The 15,681-nt window shown below is 46.7% G+C and overlaps 1 protein-coding gene across 2 annotated transcripts in view; it reads left to right on the top strand.

Moving 5' to 3' along the window:
- RAB11FIP5 (RAB11 family interacting protein 5) overlaps nt 1-15,681 on the top strand; it is a 107,419-nt gene that overhangs the window by 54,466 nt on the left and 37,272 nt on the right. For both annotated transcript variants that reach the window (XM_084627317.1, XM_084627318.1), the window contains exons 2-3: nt 5,587-6,044; nt 9,007-9,736. In XM_084627317.1, the coding sequence (XP_084483443.1) occupies nt 5,587-6,044; nt 9,007-9,736 (1,188 nt within the window). The remainder of the gene's footprint in view (nt 1-5,586; nt 6,045-9,006; nt 9,737-15,681) is intronic.

Genomic DNA, 15,681 nt, shown 5'->3' on the forward strand with positions numbered 1-15,681 from the left:
TTTCTGATGTGGCAGCCAGCAGCTTGGGGAGAAATACTGCTGACAATTAGAGGAAGGGGGCAGAAGGAACCACGTGTATCCTAGTTGGGGATAGGTGGGCTGGGGGTGGGAGGAGAGGGTCTAAATGCTGCTTTCCTTCCCTACCATTGCAGGAGATGCAGGTTCCAGAAACTCATCTCTTAGTTCTGCTAAAAGAAAAGGAGGACTTGTGGCACCTTATGCTCAAATAAATTGGTTAGTCTCTAAGGTGCCACAAGTACTCCTGTTCTTTTTGCGAATGCAGACTAACACGGCTGTTACTCTGAAACTTAGTTCTGCTACTCATTTCTGTAGTGGGTCCAGCCATTGATGGAGGTTAGGTCCATCAGTGGCTATTAGCCAGGATGGGCAGGGATGGTGTCCCTAGCCTCTGTTTGCCAGAAGCTGGGAATGGCGACGGGATGGAGCACTTGATGATTACCTGTTCCGGTCATTCCCTTTGGGGCACCTGGCACTGGCCACTGTCAGAGGACAGGATACTGGGCCAGCTGGACCATTGGTCTGACCCAGTATGGCTCTCTTACTATGTCTCTCTTACTATGAATTACTCTCAACCTAACACCCCTGTGAGCTAGGTAGGGGATTAACTGCCACCACCACTGAAACTCAGCCACCTCTTGGGTGGAACATGGCAGTGGTCTAACAGCAGCCATGCAAGATGTGAAGAATGCTCCATCCAACCGCAACTGCAAGAGAGACTGAGGGACTGAACGGAGTTCGGCGTTTGACCAGCAATTTGTTGACCATCACCTCTTTAAAGATATCATTGCACCACTTAACTGGTCATCGGCACCTCTCTGGATTTCCTCTGAAAGACGGGGCCACCAGCTATAGGCATTGGTCAAATGCCAAGATAGAGAGAAGATCGCAGCCTAACCGATTAGCAGCAGTTCTGCAGCATCTCTCAGCTGGGTCTCATTCAAGTGCTGGTCCACTTGGATCACATTCACCCTCGCAGCACTGGCAGACGTACAGATGTGTGTGTTTTTCAAATGCGGGTCTCCTTCACTTTGCCCAAGATGCTGAAGGCTGTGGGCAAGCCGCAGTTGCTGCCATCGGTCTTCAACTGTGTGAAAGCTTGTTGTAAAGAGAACTGTGATCAATTGTTCTCCATGGCCACTGAGGGCAGGGCAAGAAGTAATGGGCTTGATTGGCAGCAAGGGAAATCTGGGTTACATACTGGGGAAAACTTCTAGCTATAGGGATAATTAAGCACTTGGAACAAGTTACCCTGGGAGGTTTTGGAGTCCCCATCATAGGAGGTTTTTAGGAACAGGTTGGACAAAGGAGGGTCTAACTTACTTACTCAGTGCAGGGGGCTGGACTAGATGGTCTTTTGAGGTCCCTTCTCACCCTACATTTCTGTTATCAGAAGCTGTGGAGAGAGATGCATTCCTTCTGTTTTGACAGAACAAGGAGTAATGATCTCAAGTTGCAGTGGGGGAGGTTTAGGTTGGATATTAGGAAAAACTTTTTCACTAGGAGGGTGGTGAAGCACTACTAGGAATGCATTACCTAGGGAGGTGGTGGAATCTCCTTCCTTTGAGGTTTTTAAGGTCAGGCTTGACAAAGCCCTGGCAGGGATGATTTAGTTGGGGAGTGGTCCTGCTTTGAGCAGGGGGTTGGACTAGATGACCTCCTGAGGTTTCTTCCAACCCTGATATTCTATGATTCATACAGCTTTGAGTAACATCACCCAGCCTTAAGCAAAACACAGACCGGATACCATGATCTCTGCTCCGAGCAGTTGTAGTAAAGCTCTACGCTCACATTAACCGCTCACGTCCTCCAGCATACATTTCACTGGCAGCTTCCTTTAGACGGTTATGCTGGGACCAGAGTTGTCGTAGCCCTGACGTCACAGATTGTCCCGTCATGTGCTGATGGCACTGTGTGGTATACACCCTGCAGAAACAGCGGAGGGGGGCACTGCTTGTATTTTAAGTTTGAAAGACTTACCAGTTTTTTTGTATAAAAATAGCAATAAATGGCTGCTTATTGTCCTGTTTTCACAGGAAAGCTGAACCCCCAGAGATGTGTGCACCTGATTGTGAAACTCAAACTGATGGGGCACTGTGTTGTGGGGAGGGGTTGGTGCCTGTGACTTATTGGACAGCGTGGGATCTGATTTGATTTGCAGGATGTGCTCCTGGATACTTTGGTTGTGCATGCTGCATGTCTGTAGATAATACTGGGCTAGTACGTTCCCTGTAATCTGACCAACAGGAGGTGCTGTGGCTAGAAAAAAGCAACGTATCTGAGCACACAGGGTGGTGTTTTCTTGTCTTATGCTCCTGAAGTGCCCCTGGAGGAAATTAGACAGCATAAACCCTGCATGGGAGCTGGCATGGAGACACTTAAGCTGCAGGATGGCTTGGAGGGAAGTAGGTGTGTTCACAGCACCTTCCTCCTGCTTGCTGGGATGGTTTTCCTGAGCAGTATTGCAGAGCTGTTGTTCTTGGTGGCGTACATCCAGTAAGGCACCGACCACAAGTCTGTAGGTTTCCTTGTTTGGATACCCAGGGCAGAGGAGGCCTGATCCTGAGCTGCTCCCGTTGAAATCAGCGAGAGTTGGCAGTGCTCAGGACGTCAAGGCCAAAGCTGGGCTGGACTGAAGGAGCGTTCCCCCTCTCCCCGGGGTCGAAGTGCTGTCCCAGTGCAGACAGTGCCATGTTGGCTTTGTGACCTGGAATAATGTTCCACGACAGGTCTGAAGCTAGCCAGTCACTTGACAGAGATGCCAAGTTTCTATTAATTATTTTGTATCATGGTAGCACTCGGATACGCTGCTTGGGGTCATGGCTGCATGGTGCTGGATTCTGTGCAGAAACACAGACAAGGGCCTGCCCAAAAGACATTCTCCTCTGATTCTGAAACCAGACACGACTGAGGGTCAGCCGGTAGGAGGGAGGGTGCGGGTAATATGATCAGGCTGGCAGTCCGATGGCTCGGAGTTCTGAGGGTTTAACCCTAGCAACACCAGTTTCTCCCACTATCCCTGGCAGGCTGGCTGACTTCTGGCAGGCGCCACGGCTGATGTGGATATTGGGGAGGCGTTTGAAGGAGATATGGGGGTAGTGGCCTCAAGGACGCCATGGCATCTTTCATCCCCTGGGATCCAGAAAGCTTTACAAACTGCACAGGAATCATTTCAAATACAGTTGAAATTCAGCCATCTGTGACGCTGCCCAGAAACCCTCCGCAACAGTTTCGGATGGGAAATGAAGACAGTGGCTGGGGCAGTAGCGGTCTGTTGTTTCGGTCTGGGTTCTGTTGAACTAGATGCTGAGCAACCACACACAGACCGGTCCCTGCCTCAAGGAACTTGCGGCCTAATGGATACTGCCATAGAGTTTCCCCAGGAGACTGGGATTAACGTTCCCCTTGTATGTAGGTTCCGTAGTCTCCGAGCACCGTCCAGTAGTGTGGTACGTGCACTTCACATCTGTCACCTGTTTGTTCCCTCATCCTCTCCCGAGGGGGCGGGGTGTGTGCAGTGGATCCAGGATTGGAATAAAGAAACTCTTGGCTTCCAGATGTGTGCTTGGACCACTCAGCTATTCTGCCTCTCCCATACCGCAATGGTTTTCTTCTCCCTTCCTAACAGATGCTCCTTATGGCAAAATCAAATCCAGGCACAGGGCAGGCGGGTTGGGAGAGCTAGTCAGTCACGGTTTGGGCAGGGGGGGCATCCGCTCTTCAGGTCGAGCCTTAATTTTGAATTTCCAAGCTCGTCTCCTTTTGACCAGAATCTTCTTTAAGAAGGTATTAATTGGCTGTGCAGTGTAGATGTAGCCATGTTGGTCCCAGGATATTAGAGACACAAGCTGGGTGAGGTAATCTCTTTTCTTTTCTGTTCTCTCTCACCAATAGAAGTCGGTCCAATAAAAGAGATGACCTCCTCCACCTTGTGTCTGTTCATAGACCAGTCATTTTTAAAACGTGACCAGTGAGGGCCTTCCTCTGGAACGCACATGCAGTATTACTATGGAGGGTAATTTGTCTTGATGTGGACAAGTTACTTAGTGGAAATAGGGTGAGAACTGAATGTAGGAATATGCCTTAAAATATGGCATGCATCGGTAAAAGGTCTGTTTACAAATGGCACCTTCATGCCCTGAGTGGTGTGTGTGTGTGTATGAATCTCATCAACCCACTGACCCCACATGAGCTCTGGGGGTTACACTATCCCATAGTGGGGAGAGCTAGATTCTGGGCTGGCTCAGACATCGTCGGAAAGCTTGTTACGTTCTGTTTGCAGCATCTTTGTCCCTGGTGGTGACCAAGCCCAGGTTGAGGTGGGAGACCTGCAGCGAGTTTCTTGTCTATCAGCCTTATGTAGCATAACTGAGTCGCATGTGGAATCCCACAACATCCTATGTAGAGCCCCTTGTCCACACTTAGCCTCCATTAGCGTCTGGAGGAAGTCCTTGCTGTGTTTGTACCTACTGTGTTCTGGCCTGCTGCCCTAATCAGATCAAAGCTGTCATGTGTCCTGTCTGGGAGCCTGGGCCTTGGAGGTCTCCATATAAACAAGGAACTTCTGACCTTCATGCATAATGTCGGTGGTTCAGTAGAACACTTAGCGAGCCAGACAGCGAGCAAAGCAGGAATAGGCTAACAGCACACTGTTCATACAGCAAGTAAGCCTGAAAAGAATCCTAGGCACTTCGCAGTAAAACATGGTCCTTAAAAATTAGGCCTTTCACTTTATTAGGCTGGGGTGGTGAAGTTGACACTGAGTAGGGTAGCAGCAGCTGGGAAGTGTGGGGGAGGAGATTCCTAAAGCAGGAGGAGGGAGCTAAAGCATGGGTGGAAGGAGGTACCACAAGCCAGTTGTCCAGAGAGCTTGGCTTCCTCTCACCAGATCACGTAAGCTGTTTCAACAGGGCTCCATCCTCTGGCTGTGGGATGGGACCTCAGGCCTTTGTGGAGAGAAGGCCCAGGACTTGGGGGTCAGGAGACCTGTCTTCTGTTCTCATCTCTGCCGGAGAGTTGCCGTGTGACCTTGGGGAAGTCACTTTTCCTCTCTGGGTCTCTGCGTCTCCAGTTTTGGAATGGGGATCATAAAACTTGCCTCTCCTCGCAAGGAGGGTGGAAAGAGTTAATTCACTAGCTTGTCGAGTGCCCCAAGTTCCTTAGACACGGGGTGCTGTGGAGGTGCAGGTTATGTCCTAGGAGTGAACTTGGACCACACAGGCCCCAAGGAGAGCCCCAGTGACCGCTCTGAGGGATGTAACAAACCTGATGGCAGCTAAGCCTCCATGCACCAGGGCTCCCTGGCTTGTGAGAAGGGATCACAGCTGAGTGGGAACTCAAGAAGCAGCAAATCTAATGATTTGAAAAGCAGCCTGTTTGCACTGTCTTAGTGACCAGGTGCTCTCCCCTGTGCAGTATGTCAGCTAATTCCACGAGCCGCTGCGCAGACCTGATCGGTTCTGTTTTCCTGCTGTCTCTTGTCTTAGGCCTTTCCCTCTGAGCACCTTCTGGCTCAGTCATTGGTCTTGGAAATAACAGGCTCTTCTCCCCTTTTCTCTCAAACTCCAGGTGGCACAAGCTACATTCCAAGGCCGGGAAGAAGGAGAAGGAGCGAGGAGCGATCCAGGTCACCATCCAGTTTACCCGCAACAACCTGACGGCCAGCATGTTCGATCTTTCCATGAAGGACAAGCCCCGGTCGCCCTTCGGCAAGCTGAAGGACAAAATGAAGGGGAAGAAGAAATACGACTTGGAATCTGCCTCTGCTATCATCCCCAGCAGCACGGGGGCCCTTGACATGGAGGAGGACTACGAGCTAGGGGGCAAGAAATCCAAAGGGAAGGGCGGTTTCTTCAAGAACAAGCTCCGCAAGTCCTCCCTGACCCAGTCCAACACCTCGCTGGGCTCCGACAGCACCATCTCCTCAGCCAGCGGTAGCCTGGCTAACAACTTTGGCATAACCATCAATGTTCCCGAGGTAACCAAATCCCCGAGCAGACACAGCAGTCTGTCCACAGAGCGCTCTGGTAAGAGGATACTGATTTTAATCACTAAATAAGGGGCTGCCTAGGGTACTTTGGGTACATTAACTGATTGCTCACTGGAAGGTAGTGTCCTTTATAAGTTACTTTCCTCTGTGAGGCTCACTATACGCTTGAGTGGCTGGGGCTGGGGTGCTGGCATGAAGGTGCCAGAGATACTCCCCCAGTAATGAATGGTGGGTGGGGCTGTTCTAATGCCAGATTGACAGACCTGGAGATTGACACCCTCTGTTTATGCACAGAACTGGTACAGCAGTCTGTAGCAAGGCAAAATTCCCCCGTGGTGCCCTGCCAACTCCCCAGGGTTCAGAGTGCAGCTGAAGACCAAGCTGTCTTCAGCTCAGGAAAATGGTTCTGAAAGAGTGTAGTCCCTAAACCTCAGCTGGAAGAGCAGCATCCTTCAGCGGGTGTTGAACTCTCTCCTTGGGGTCTAGTGAATGCCATTTGAAAGAGAAAATGGCCCCCCCTGTTAATCTGCTTGGAGCAGAGGTGGGAGAAATGGTGAGTCCTAATGTATGGATGCCAGCATATTCTATGCTGTCCCCAAAAGCTTTGCCCATCCATACGTTAAAGATTCACTGTGGATCCATTTTTTCTGTTCTTCGAATTGTAGGACTGGAAGGGACCTTGAGAGGTCATCTAGTCCAGTCCCCTGCGTTCAGGGCAGGACTAAGTATTATCTTGACCGTCCCTGACAGGTGATTGACTCACCTGCTCTTAAAAATCTCCAATGATGATGATCATCATACACCACAGACGGAGAATTCTGCTCTACCTCTCGAAAGTAGGTTCCAAGCATCCAGTGTCTTCCCAGCAGTGAGCCCTGAATGCACAATGGTCAAGCAGAATGGAGCATTAATTTACCGAGCTTCCCTGCTACATCTCCTGTCTCAGGGAACTTTTCAGGCTTGGATGAAAAGTGTCTGTTCAGACAGTGGCTGGACTCCAGTGACTAAAGCAATCTGAGTTCTGTCAGTCTCAGCACTCTGAAGGCAATGCACAGAACAGGGATGCCATCTCGGTGCATTAGCTTTTATTGTTTGCTGAAAGAAATCTATAATTAATCCACAAACGATTTGATTGGCCTGAGACAGTACATTCAGAAATTCCCTTATTAGATCAAGAAGCGGGTCCTTGTTAACAATAAGTATTAATTAGGGCTGTCAAGCAATTAAAAAAAATTAATCGTGATTAATTGCGCTACGAAACGATAATAGAATACCATTTATTTAAATATTTTGGGATGTTTGGGATACATTTTCAAATATATTGATTTCAATTACAACACAGAATACAAAGTGGACAGTGCTCACTTTATATTTATTTTTGATTACAAGTATTTGCATTGTAAAAAAACAAAAGAAATCGTATTTTTCAGTTAACCTTGTACCATTACTGAAGTGCAATCTCTTTATCATGAAAGTTGAACTTACAAATGTAGAATTATGAACAAAAATAATTGCATTCAAAAATAAAAGGATGTAAAATTTTAGGGCCTGCAAGTCCACTCAGTCCTACTTCTTGTTCAGCCAATCGCTCAGACAAACAAGTTTGTTTACATTTGCAGGAGCTAATGCTGCCCACTTCTTGTTTAAAATGTCACCTGAAAATGAGAACAGGCGTTCTCATGGTACTGTTGTAGCTGGTGTTGCAAGACATTTACATGCCTGTTCTCACTTTCTGGTGACACTGTAAATAAGAAGAGGGCAGCATTACCTCCTATAAATGTAAACAGACTTGTTTGTCTTAGCAATTGGCTGAACAAGAAGTAGGACTGAGTGGACTTGTAGGTTCTGAAGTTTTACATTGTCTTGTTTTTGAGTGCAGTTTATGTAACAAAAAAAAATCTACATTTGTAAGTTGCACTTTCAGGACAAAGAGATTGCTTGACAGTACTTATATGAGGTGAACTGAAAAATACTATTTCTTTTGTTTATCATTTTTACAGTGCAAATATTTATAATAAAAAATGATATCCACTTTAATTTCAATTACAACACAGAATACAATATATATGAAAATGTAGAAAAGCATCCAAAACGTAATACATTTCAATTGGTAGTCTATTGTTTAACAGTGCGATTAAAACTGCAGTTAATCGCAATTTGTTTTTTTTAATTGCAGTTAAGTTTTTTGAGTTAATCGCATGAGTTAGCTGATTAATCAACAGCCCTAGTATTAATGCATTAAAAACCAGCTTCTTAGCCACACAATGCTGTCTGCTCCCTTAAGTTTGATGCCCTGGGTTGTGCTGGAGTGAGAATGCACATAACTGCTCTCGCACAATTATATGCATCCGCGGGAAAAACCACATTGCGTGGGAAGGTCGAATCTGATGTGCACCATTTAATGTCAGGCAATTCTCCAGATTGGACTCTACAACGAATTGCAAAAAGTTATTGCATGTATGACTGTATCACCTGGAAATGGGACTAAATGCAGGGAAATCTTAAGTCACATTTTCCCATTCGCCATAATGTCCTCAACTAAATTGACAGTTCTTCACAAAGCAGTGTGTTAGCATAGTCGTTGTAGTGAATCTTAGAGGAGCAGTCCTTCCCCATGTAAAATTTTAAGCGATGCTTCCGCACAAATCCACATATTGCTAAGATCTTTTCAGATAGTTTCTTGCCTCTATTACTAATTTTCAGATTTATTTTAAAGGAAGGTTTTATCCTCCTTTCCTCCTCCCTTGATCCTTCAGTGAAATCATATTGCTACTCTTGGTGAGACTTCTATAGCAATGTGCTCATGCTCTTGTCTCAGGATTTATTATAATTACATTATATGATTGGGAGAAGCCACAGCTGGGGTTGTGAGGGTGGGAGTTGGAGCAGTTTCACTGATACCTTCAGCATTGGCAGGTGGTAGAAGGCAATGTTGCTGTGTGAAATATGTGGGGTCAAGGCAGATGTTCTCATTTGATGCTGCTTTTTCCTCCTTCTAGTTAAAGACTATCTACCTTCTCCAAAATTAGCCCACAAGAGAGCATTCAGTGATGAGATCTCCCAAGTTAACGTGGTAGCTGAGCCGAAAGCAATCCAAAGTCCAAAGCCAAAGGATGACCCTGTCTCCAGATCCTCTCTCTGTGTCAATGGAAGCCATGTTTACAGTGATGAACCTGCACCAAAGAGCCCAATGTCTGACCTACCGAGCTCCTTGCCGCTGTCCCTGCCTCTACAGAATATCACCAGAAAGTCTGAGGAGGGTTTCCACGCTGGCTTCCCTCCTCCTGACTCTGAAGACCTGCCATGGGGAGTCAGGCAGCAGAAAGAAGAGCCCAGATTCCTTCCCTCTCCTCCCAGCTTAGCAGTACAAGAGGAGAACAAAGTCTCAACCAAAGCTGTAACCCTCAGCAACCATCTAGGTAGAGCCAAGTTGGCAGAAGGCAGCCGCTTAGAGACCAAACCTGTGCAGATCGCAACGCCGATGGTCTTCTCCATGGAGGTGACAAAAGACAAATCCCATGAGGAAACCAGAAAGGAAGACAAGAAGTCCAAGGTTGGCTTCTTCCACCATGGGGGCACTAAAGGTGATGCAGGGAACAAGAGCTTGGGGGAGAAGCTGGGATCATCCCTGACCATATCTCCGCAAGTAACAGCTGCTGGAGATGAGAAGAGTAAGAGCAGCAGCTGGTTTGGATCCAAGGACACCAAAGAACCTTCTCAGAAACCCAGGTCAGTAGAACCAGGATTATGGACTATGCTGAACTGCTCCCTACAGTCACACTTCAGAGGCCACTGTAGCTCTTTAACCAAGCCGCCCCAAGATACAATCTAAAAAGCCATGCTGTTGTGACGTTGCTCTACAGTGTAAATGGAGCTGTGATCCCAAATTAGACGCACTTTCCAAACCTATTTTCTAGCCATGCTGTGATAGGAAAAAATACTTCTAAGGGGGTATAAATATCTGTCGGCGTCTCCTGCAGGGGGAAGGCTGGTCTTGTGGCTAAAGCACAGGACTGGGAGTCAGGAGCCCTGGGTTCTATTCTTGCTTCTGCCACAGATCCACTATGTGAGCTCAGTCAAGGCAGGTCCCCCTTCTGGGCCTTTGGGATGATACAGTTCTCTCCGGGATGGAGGTTTAACTCCGTAATGTTCACAAAGCATATTTGAAATCCTTGGTGGGAAAGTGCTATAAAATATTATGCCTAGGTAGCTAACGTTCCCTTTGTACTTCCTGTTGCACCCCAGTTGGGATCTGGGGGATCAAGATAGCTAGTGACAGGTGCATTGCTTACAAAGGAGGATGCCTCCCTGATCTTTGATTCAGGGTGGCACTGTGCTGCCCAAGCCCCAGGAGGGTGGTAGGTGGGTAACACTGGGTAATGTGAGTGAACCCTTTTGAAGTGGCTAATCCCAGCTCTGCTGTTTCCCTCTTTCCTCCTGCTTATGCATCTCTAATTGCTCTAGCATAGCGTGGTTATTCATCCTCTACACAGGTGCAGGAGTCTGTGGCACATGGAACTATTTCAACTTTGTGCCTCTTATATGCTGGTTCTATCATGGAGATGCAATTCCCACCCCCATCCTCTTCATTCTTCTTAATGGTTGAGTTCTTGTGGGGGTGCTGAGAACCATTGAACCAAACTGTAAACCCTGTGTCTGATGGAAACCACTAAAAGCCAGGGGGTGCAGGAGCACCCCTAGTTCCATCACCTGTGCATTCTTGTCTGCCATTTTCAGCCCCATCTTCCTGCTGATATTGCAGGGAGTGAACCCACCCAACCCAGCAATAAACCCACCCACCACTGACTTCAATAAAAAGGATGAATGCAGTAACTCTAACTGGTGGCTTATCCCTGGTCCATCAAGGAAAATAAATTCTGAAGTACATTTGGCTCGCTGTGCCGTTAGCTCTTGTTCTTAAGAATTTGTTTAGGTTTACAACATTGCCTGGAGTGGAAGCAGGAGGAAAAGTTTGTTTGCTCTTTGGAGACTCAAGCTTTTAAAAAAAAAAAAAATAAAAGGGTGTTTTGAGAATGCTGGTCTGGGGCTGCATAAGAGGTACAATCCCTGGTTTGTTTGAGGTAAGGGCCTGGGGTGCTGAAACAATCGGTTCACATACTAAAAGGGTTTCTTACAATGTTATCAGAGTGCAACAGGTTTAGCTTCCTGCAGCTTGAACAAGGATGATAAAGTATGGCTACCTTGCATGCTCATTATTAAGGGGAAAAAATAACTCTTCCCTTGTACCCCTGTGGAAAATGCTACAGTTGCAGGAGGCCGTGGACACATGGAATCAGATTAAAAGGGGGAATTATAAAAGGAAAAAATAAAATCACTTTTCAAAGACATTCCTCACCTCGCGGACTTCCACCTTACGTTATCAGAGCTTCGCTCCCACGGCAGTTTGGGGCAGAGGGAGGGTTCAGTGCTTGCTACATCTGACAATCAAGTCAGATATTACAAATTACAATCTTACTGCTTGCTACAGGAACCCCTCACTTAACGTTGTAGTTATGTTCCTGAAAATGCGACTTGACACGAACGATGTTAAGCGAATCCAATTTCCCCGTAAGACTTAATGTAAATGAGGGGGTTAGGTTCCAGGGAAATTTTTTTCACCAGTTTTAAACAAACAATTTAATACTGGTACACAGTGGTGATGATTGTGAAGCTTGGTTGAGGAGGAGTCAGAGGGTGGGATATTTCCCAGGGAATGCCTTACTGCTAAATGATGAACTAGCAATTGGCTGAGCCCTCAAGGGTTAATTCTCACACTCTACAAGGCAGCCGGAAAGGAGGGAGGGCAGACAGAGAGACACACCCTGTGTGTATTTGAGAGAGAGAGATGCTCATTGCCCCTTTAAGTATGAAGAGTGGGGTCAGAAGTACACTGGTTTGTTAATTAGATCAGCAAGCTGAGACCAGACTGCAGCTCCTGCCTAAGGCAGGAGTCTTGGGGAGCAGCTCCAAGGCAGAGGGCAGGAGCAGCACCAGCACATGGCAGTGCGGGAAGGGACAGCTGAACTGCTGGCAACTGATAGCCTGCTGAGCAGCTGCCGCACAGGGAACTTAGGAGAGCGGGGAGCTGATAGGGGGGCTGCCGGTCCACCCTGGTTCCAACCACCCACCAGCTAGTTCCAACCGGCTGCTCTTCCTGCAAGCAGTGGACAAAGCAGGCGGCTGCCAAACAACGTTAGAAGGGAGCATTGCACAACTTTAAACAAGCATGTTCCCTAACTGATCAGCAACGAAACGTTAATCAGAACGACTTTAAGTGAGGAGTTCCTGTATTTGATGGGCACTTTTGAAAGAGTTTTACCCACTAAAGGACTTCCTGAGATCTCAACTCCTATTAAATGTCAATGGGACTTGGGCTGCTAGGTGACTTTTGAAAATTTTATCCAGTATGTTCACATCTTATATTTCTTTCCTCTTGGCGAGGGAAATTAAACTAGTCAGTTTTTAGTTAACTTCACTTTCTGCTTCTGGATCACTAATTCTGTGCTGACTATACAGTAGAACCTCAGAGTTACAAACGCCTTAGGAATGGAGATTGTTTGTAACTCTGAACAAAATGTTCTGGTGGTTCTTTCAAAAGTTTACAACTGAACATTGACTTAATACAGCTTTGAAACTTTACTGTGTAGAAGAAAAATGCTGCTTTTAACCATCTTAATTTAAATGAAACAAGCACAGTAATCGTTTCCTTACTTTGTCAAATCTTTTTTTAAACTTTCCCTCTATTTTTTAGTAGTTTACGTTTAACACATCTCTGTATACATATTATACATATTGTATTTGCGGGTTGTTTTTTTTTCTCTGCCACACCTGATTGCATACTTCCGGTTCCAAATGGGGTGGGTGGTTGACCAGTCAGTTTGTAACTCTGGAGTTCGTAACTCTGTGGTTTTACTGTATATCTCTGTGCTGACCAATTTGCCAACGCCCCTGTGCTCTACGGGTAGGGCAGCATTAGCCCCATTTTACAAGTTGGGCTAACTGAAGCAGGCAAGTTTAGTGAAGTGTCCGGGGCTGTGTGGTAAGTCGGTGGCAAGCTCTTCCTGCTTCGCTTCTGATGTGGTATTCAGGAACCACAAGCAGCAGCCCTTCTCCATTCAGTAACCCAGAAGCAACTGAGCAAGTCAGCAGCAGTGTCTTCCTGCAAGAAAACCTCCACCCAAGCCTCCCTTAGAATGGCGACTTCCTTTCTGCTGCCTCTTTTTGAAGCCGAGTAACTCCAGCTGGTCAACTGAGTAAGCAAGTAGAACTTAACATGGGTAAAGAGCCCATTGTTAAGTTGCCTGATTACAGGCAACTTAACAATGTCACAAGTGAAGGCCATGTAGTTAGTGTGGGTGGTTTCTACTTTTGGGTAATGGAACACACCAGACCCTGTGAACTCACCGGCACCTAGTTTCTGCAGCACTTGTGGAATTCTGTGCCAGGTGCAGATCAATTTAAACTTTCAGGTTTGATTGAATTCAATAAGAAAATGAAATCACTACGGGGTCCTTCTGTGTCAGGTTTAAATATTAACTAGGTACAATGTCCTTCCATTTTCAGTGTGCAGCTTATTTTTGGCTCAGGTAGACGTTGGCAGGGGTGAGGTTGGAGGTTTCAGTGTCTGGGTGGGGTACTGTTAGGAGCCGGGAAGGCATGTGGGAAGGGTAGTTTGGAATTGGGGGAATAAGCACAGTGGCTGGAGGATTTTTGATTAGTCATTTTTGCTGATGACAAAAAATAGGGGAAACCCTCCAATTAATAGGAGTACTTGTGACACCTTAGAGACTAACCAATTTATTTGAGCATAAGCTTTCATGAGCTACAGCTCACTTCATCGGATGCATACTGTGGAAAATACAGAAGATGGTTTTTATATACACAGACCGTGAAAAAGTAGGTGTTTATCACTACAAAAGGTTTTCTCTCCCCCCACTGCACTCTCCTGCTGGTAATAGCTTATCTAAAGTGATCACTCTCCTTACAATGTGTATGATAATCAAGGTGGGCCATTTCCAGCACAAATCCAGGGTTTAACAAGAAAGTCTGAGGAACAGTGGGGGGGAGGAATAAACAAGGGGAAATAGGTTACTTTTTATAATGAATCAACCATTCCCAGTCTCTATTCAAGCCTAAGTTAATTGTATCCAATTTGCAAATTAATTCCAATTCAGCAGTCTCTCGTTGGAGTCGGTTTTTGAAGTTTTTTGTTGAAGGATACTCACTTTGAGAACAGAAATTGCGTGACCAGAGAGATTGAAGTGTTCTCTGACTGGTTTTTGAATGTTATAATTCTTGACGTCTGATTTGTGTCCATTTATTCTTTTACTTAGAGACTGTCTGGTTTGGCCAATGTACATGGGAGAGGGGCATTGCTGGCACATATCACATTGATAGAGTGGCTGGTGTGATTAGGCCCTGTGATGGTGTCCCCTGAATAGATATGTGGGCACAGTTGGCAACGGGCTTTGTTGCAAGGATAGGTTCCTGGGTTAGTGGTTTTGTTGTGTGGTGTATGGTTGCTGGTGAGTATTCGCTTCAGGTTGGGGGGCTGTCTGTAAGCAAGGACTGGCCTGTCTCCCAAGATTTGTGAGAGTGTTGGGTCGTCCTTCAGGATAGGTTGTAGATCCTTGATAATGTGTTGGAGGGGTTTTAGTTGGGGGCTGAAGGTGACGGCTAGTGGCGTTCTGTTATTTTCTTTGTTGGGCCTGTCCTGTAGTAGGTGACTTCTGGGAACTCTTCTGGCTCTATCAATCCATTTCTTCACTTCTGCAGGTGGGTATTGTAGCTCTAAGAATGCTTGATAGAGATCTTGTAGGTGTTTGTCTCTGTCTGAGGCGTTGGAGCAAATGTGGTTGTATCGCAGAGCTTGGCTGTAGACAATGGATTGTGTGGTGTGGTCAGGGTGAAAGCTGGAGGCATGTAGGTAGGAATAGCGGTCAGTAGGTTTCTGGTATAGGGTGGTGTTTATGTGACCATCGTTTATTAGCACTGTAGTGTCCAGGAAGTGGATCTCTTGTGTGGACTGGACCAGGCTGAGGTTGATGGTGGGATGGAAATTGTTGAAATCATGGTGGAATTTCTCAAGGGCTTCTTTTCCATGGGTCCAGATGATGAAGATGTCATCAATATAGCACAAGTAGAGTAGGGGCGTTAGGGGACGAGAGCTGAGGAAACGTTGTTCTAAGTCGGCCATAAAAATGGCATACTGTGGGGCCATGCGGGTACCCATAGCAGTGCCGCTGATTTGAAGGTATACGTTGTCCCCAAATGTAAAATAATTATGGGTAAGGACAAAGTCACAAAGTTCAGCCACCAGGTTAGCCGTGACATTATCGGGGATAGTGTTCTTGATGGCTTGTAGTCCATCTTTGTGTGGAATGTTGGTGTAGAGGGCTTCTACATCCATAGTGGCCAGGATGGTGGTATCAGGAAGATCACCGATGGATTGTGGTTTCCTCAGGAAGTCAGTGGTGTCTCGAAGGTAGCTGGGAGTGCTGGTAGCGTAGGGCCTGAGGAGGGAGTCTACATAGCCAGACAATCCTGCTGTCAGGGTGCCAATGCCTGAGATGATGGGGCGCCCAGGATTTCCAGGTTTATGGATCTTGGGTAGTAGATAGAATATCCCAGGTCGGGGTTCCAGGGGTGTGTCTGTGCAGATTTGATCTTGTGCT

This window comes from Lepidochelys olivacea (genome assembly GCF_965140295.1).
Source record: "Lepidochelys olivacea isolate rLepOli2 genome assembly, chromosome: 4".
In the NCBI taxonomy this organism is placed as follows: domain Eukaryota; kingdom Metazoa; phylum Chordata; order Testudines; family Cheloniidae; genus Lepidochelys; species Lepidochelys olivacea.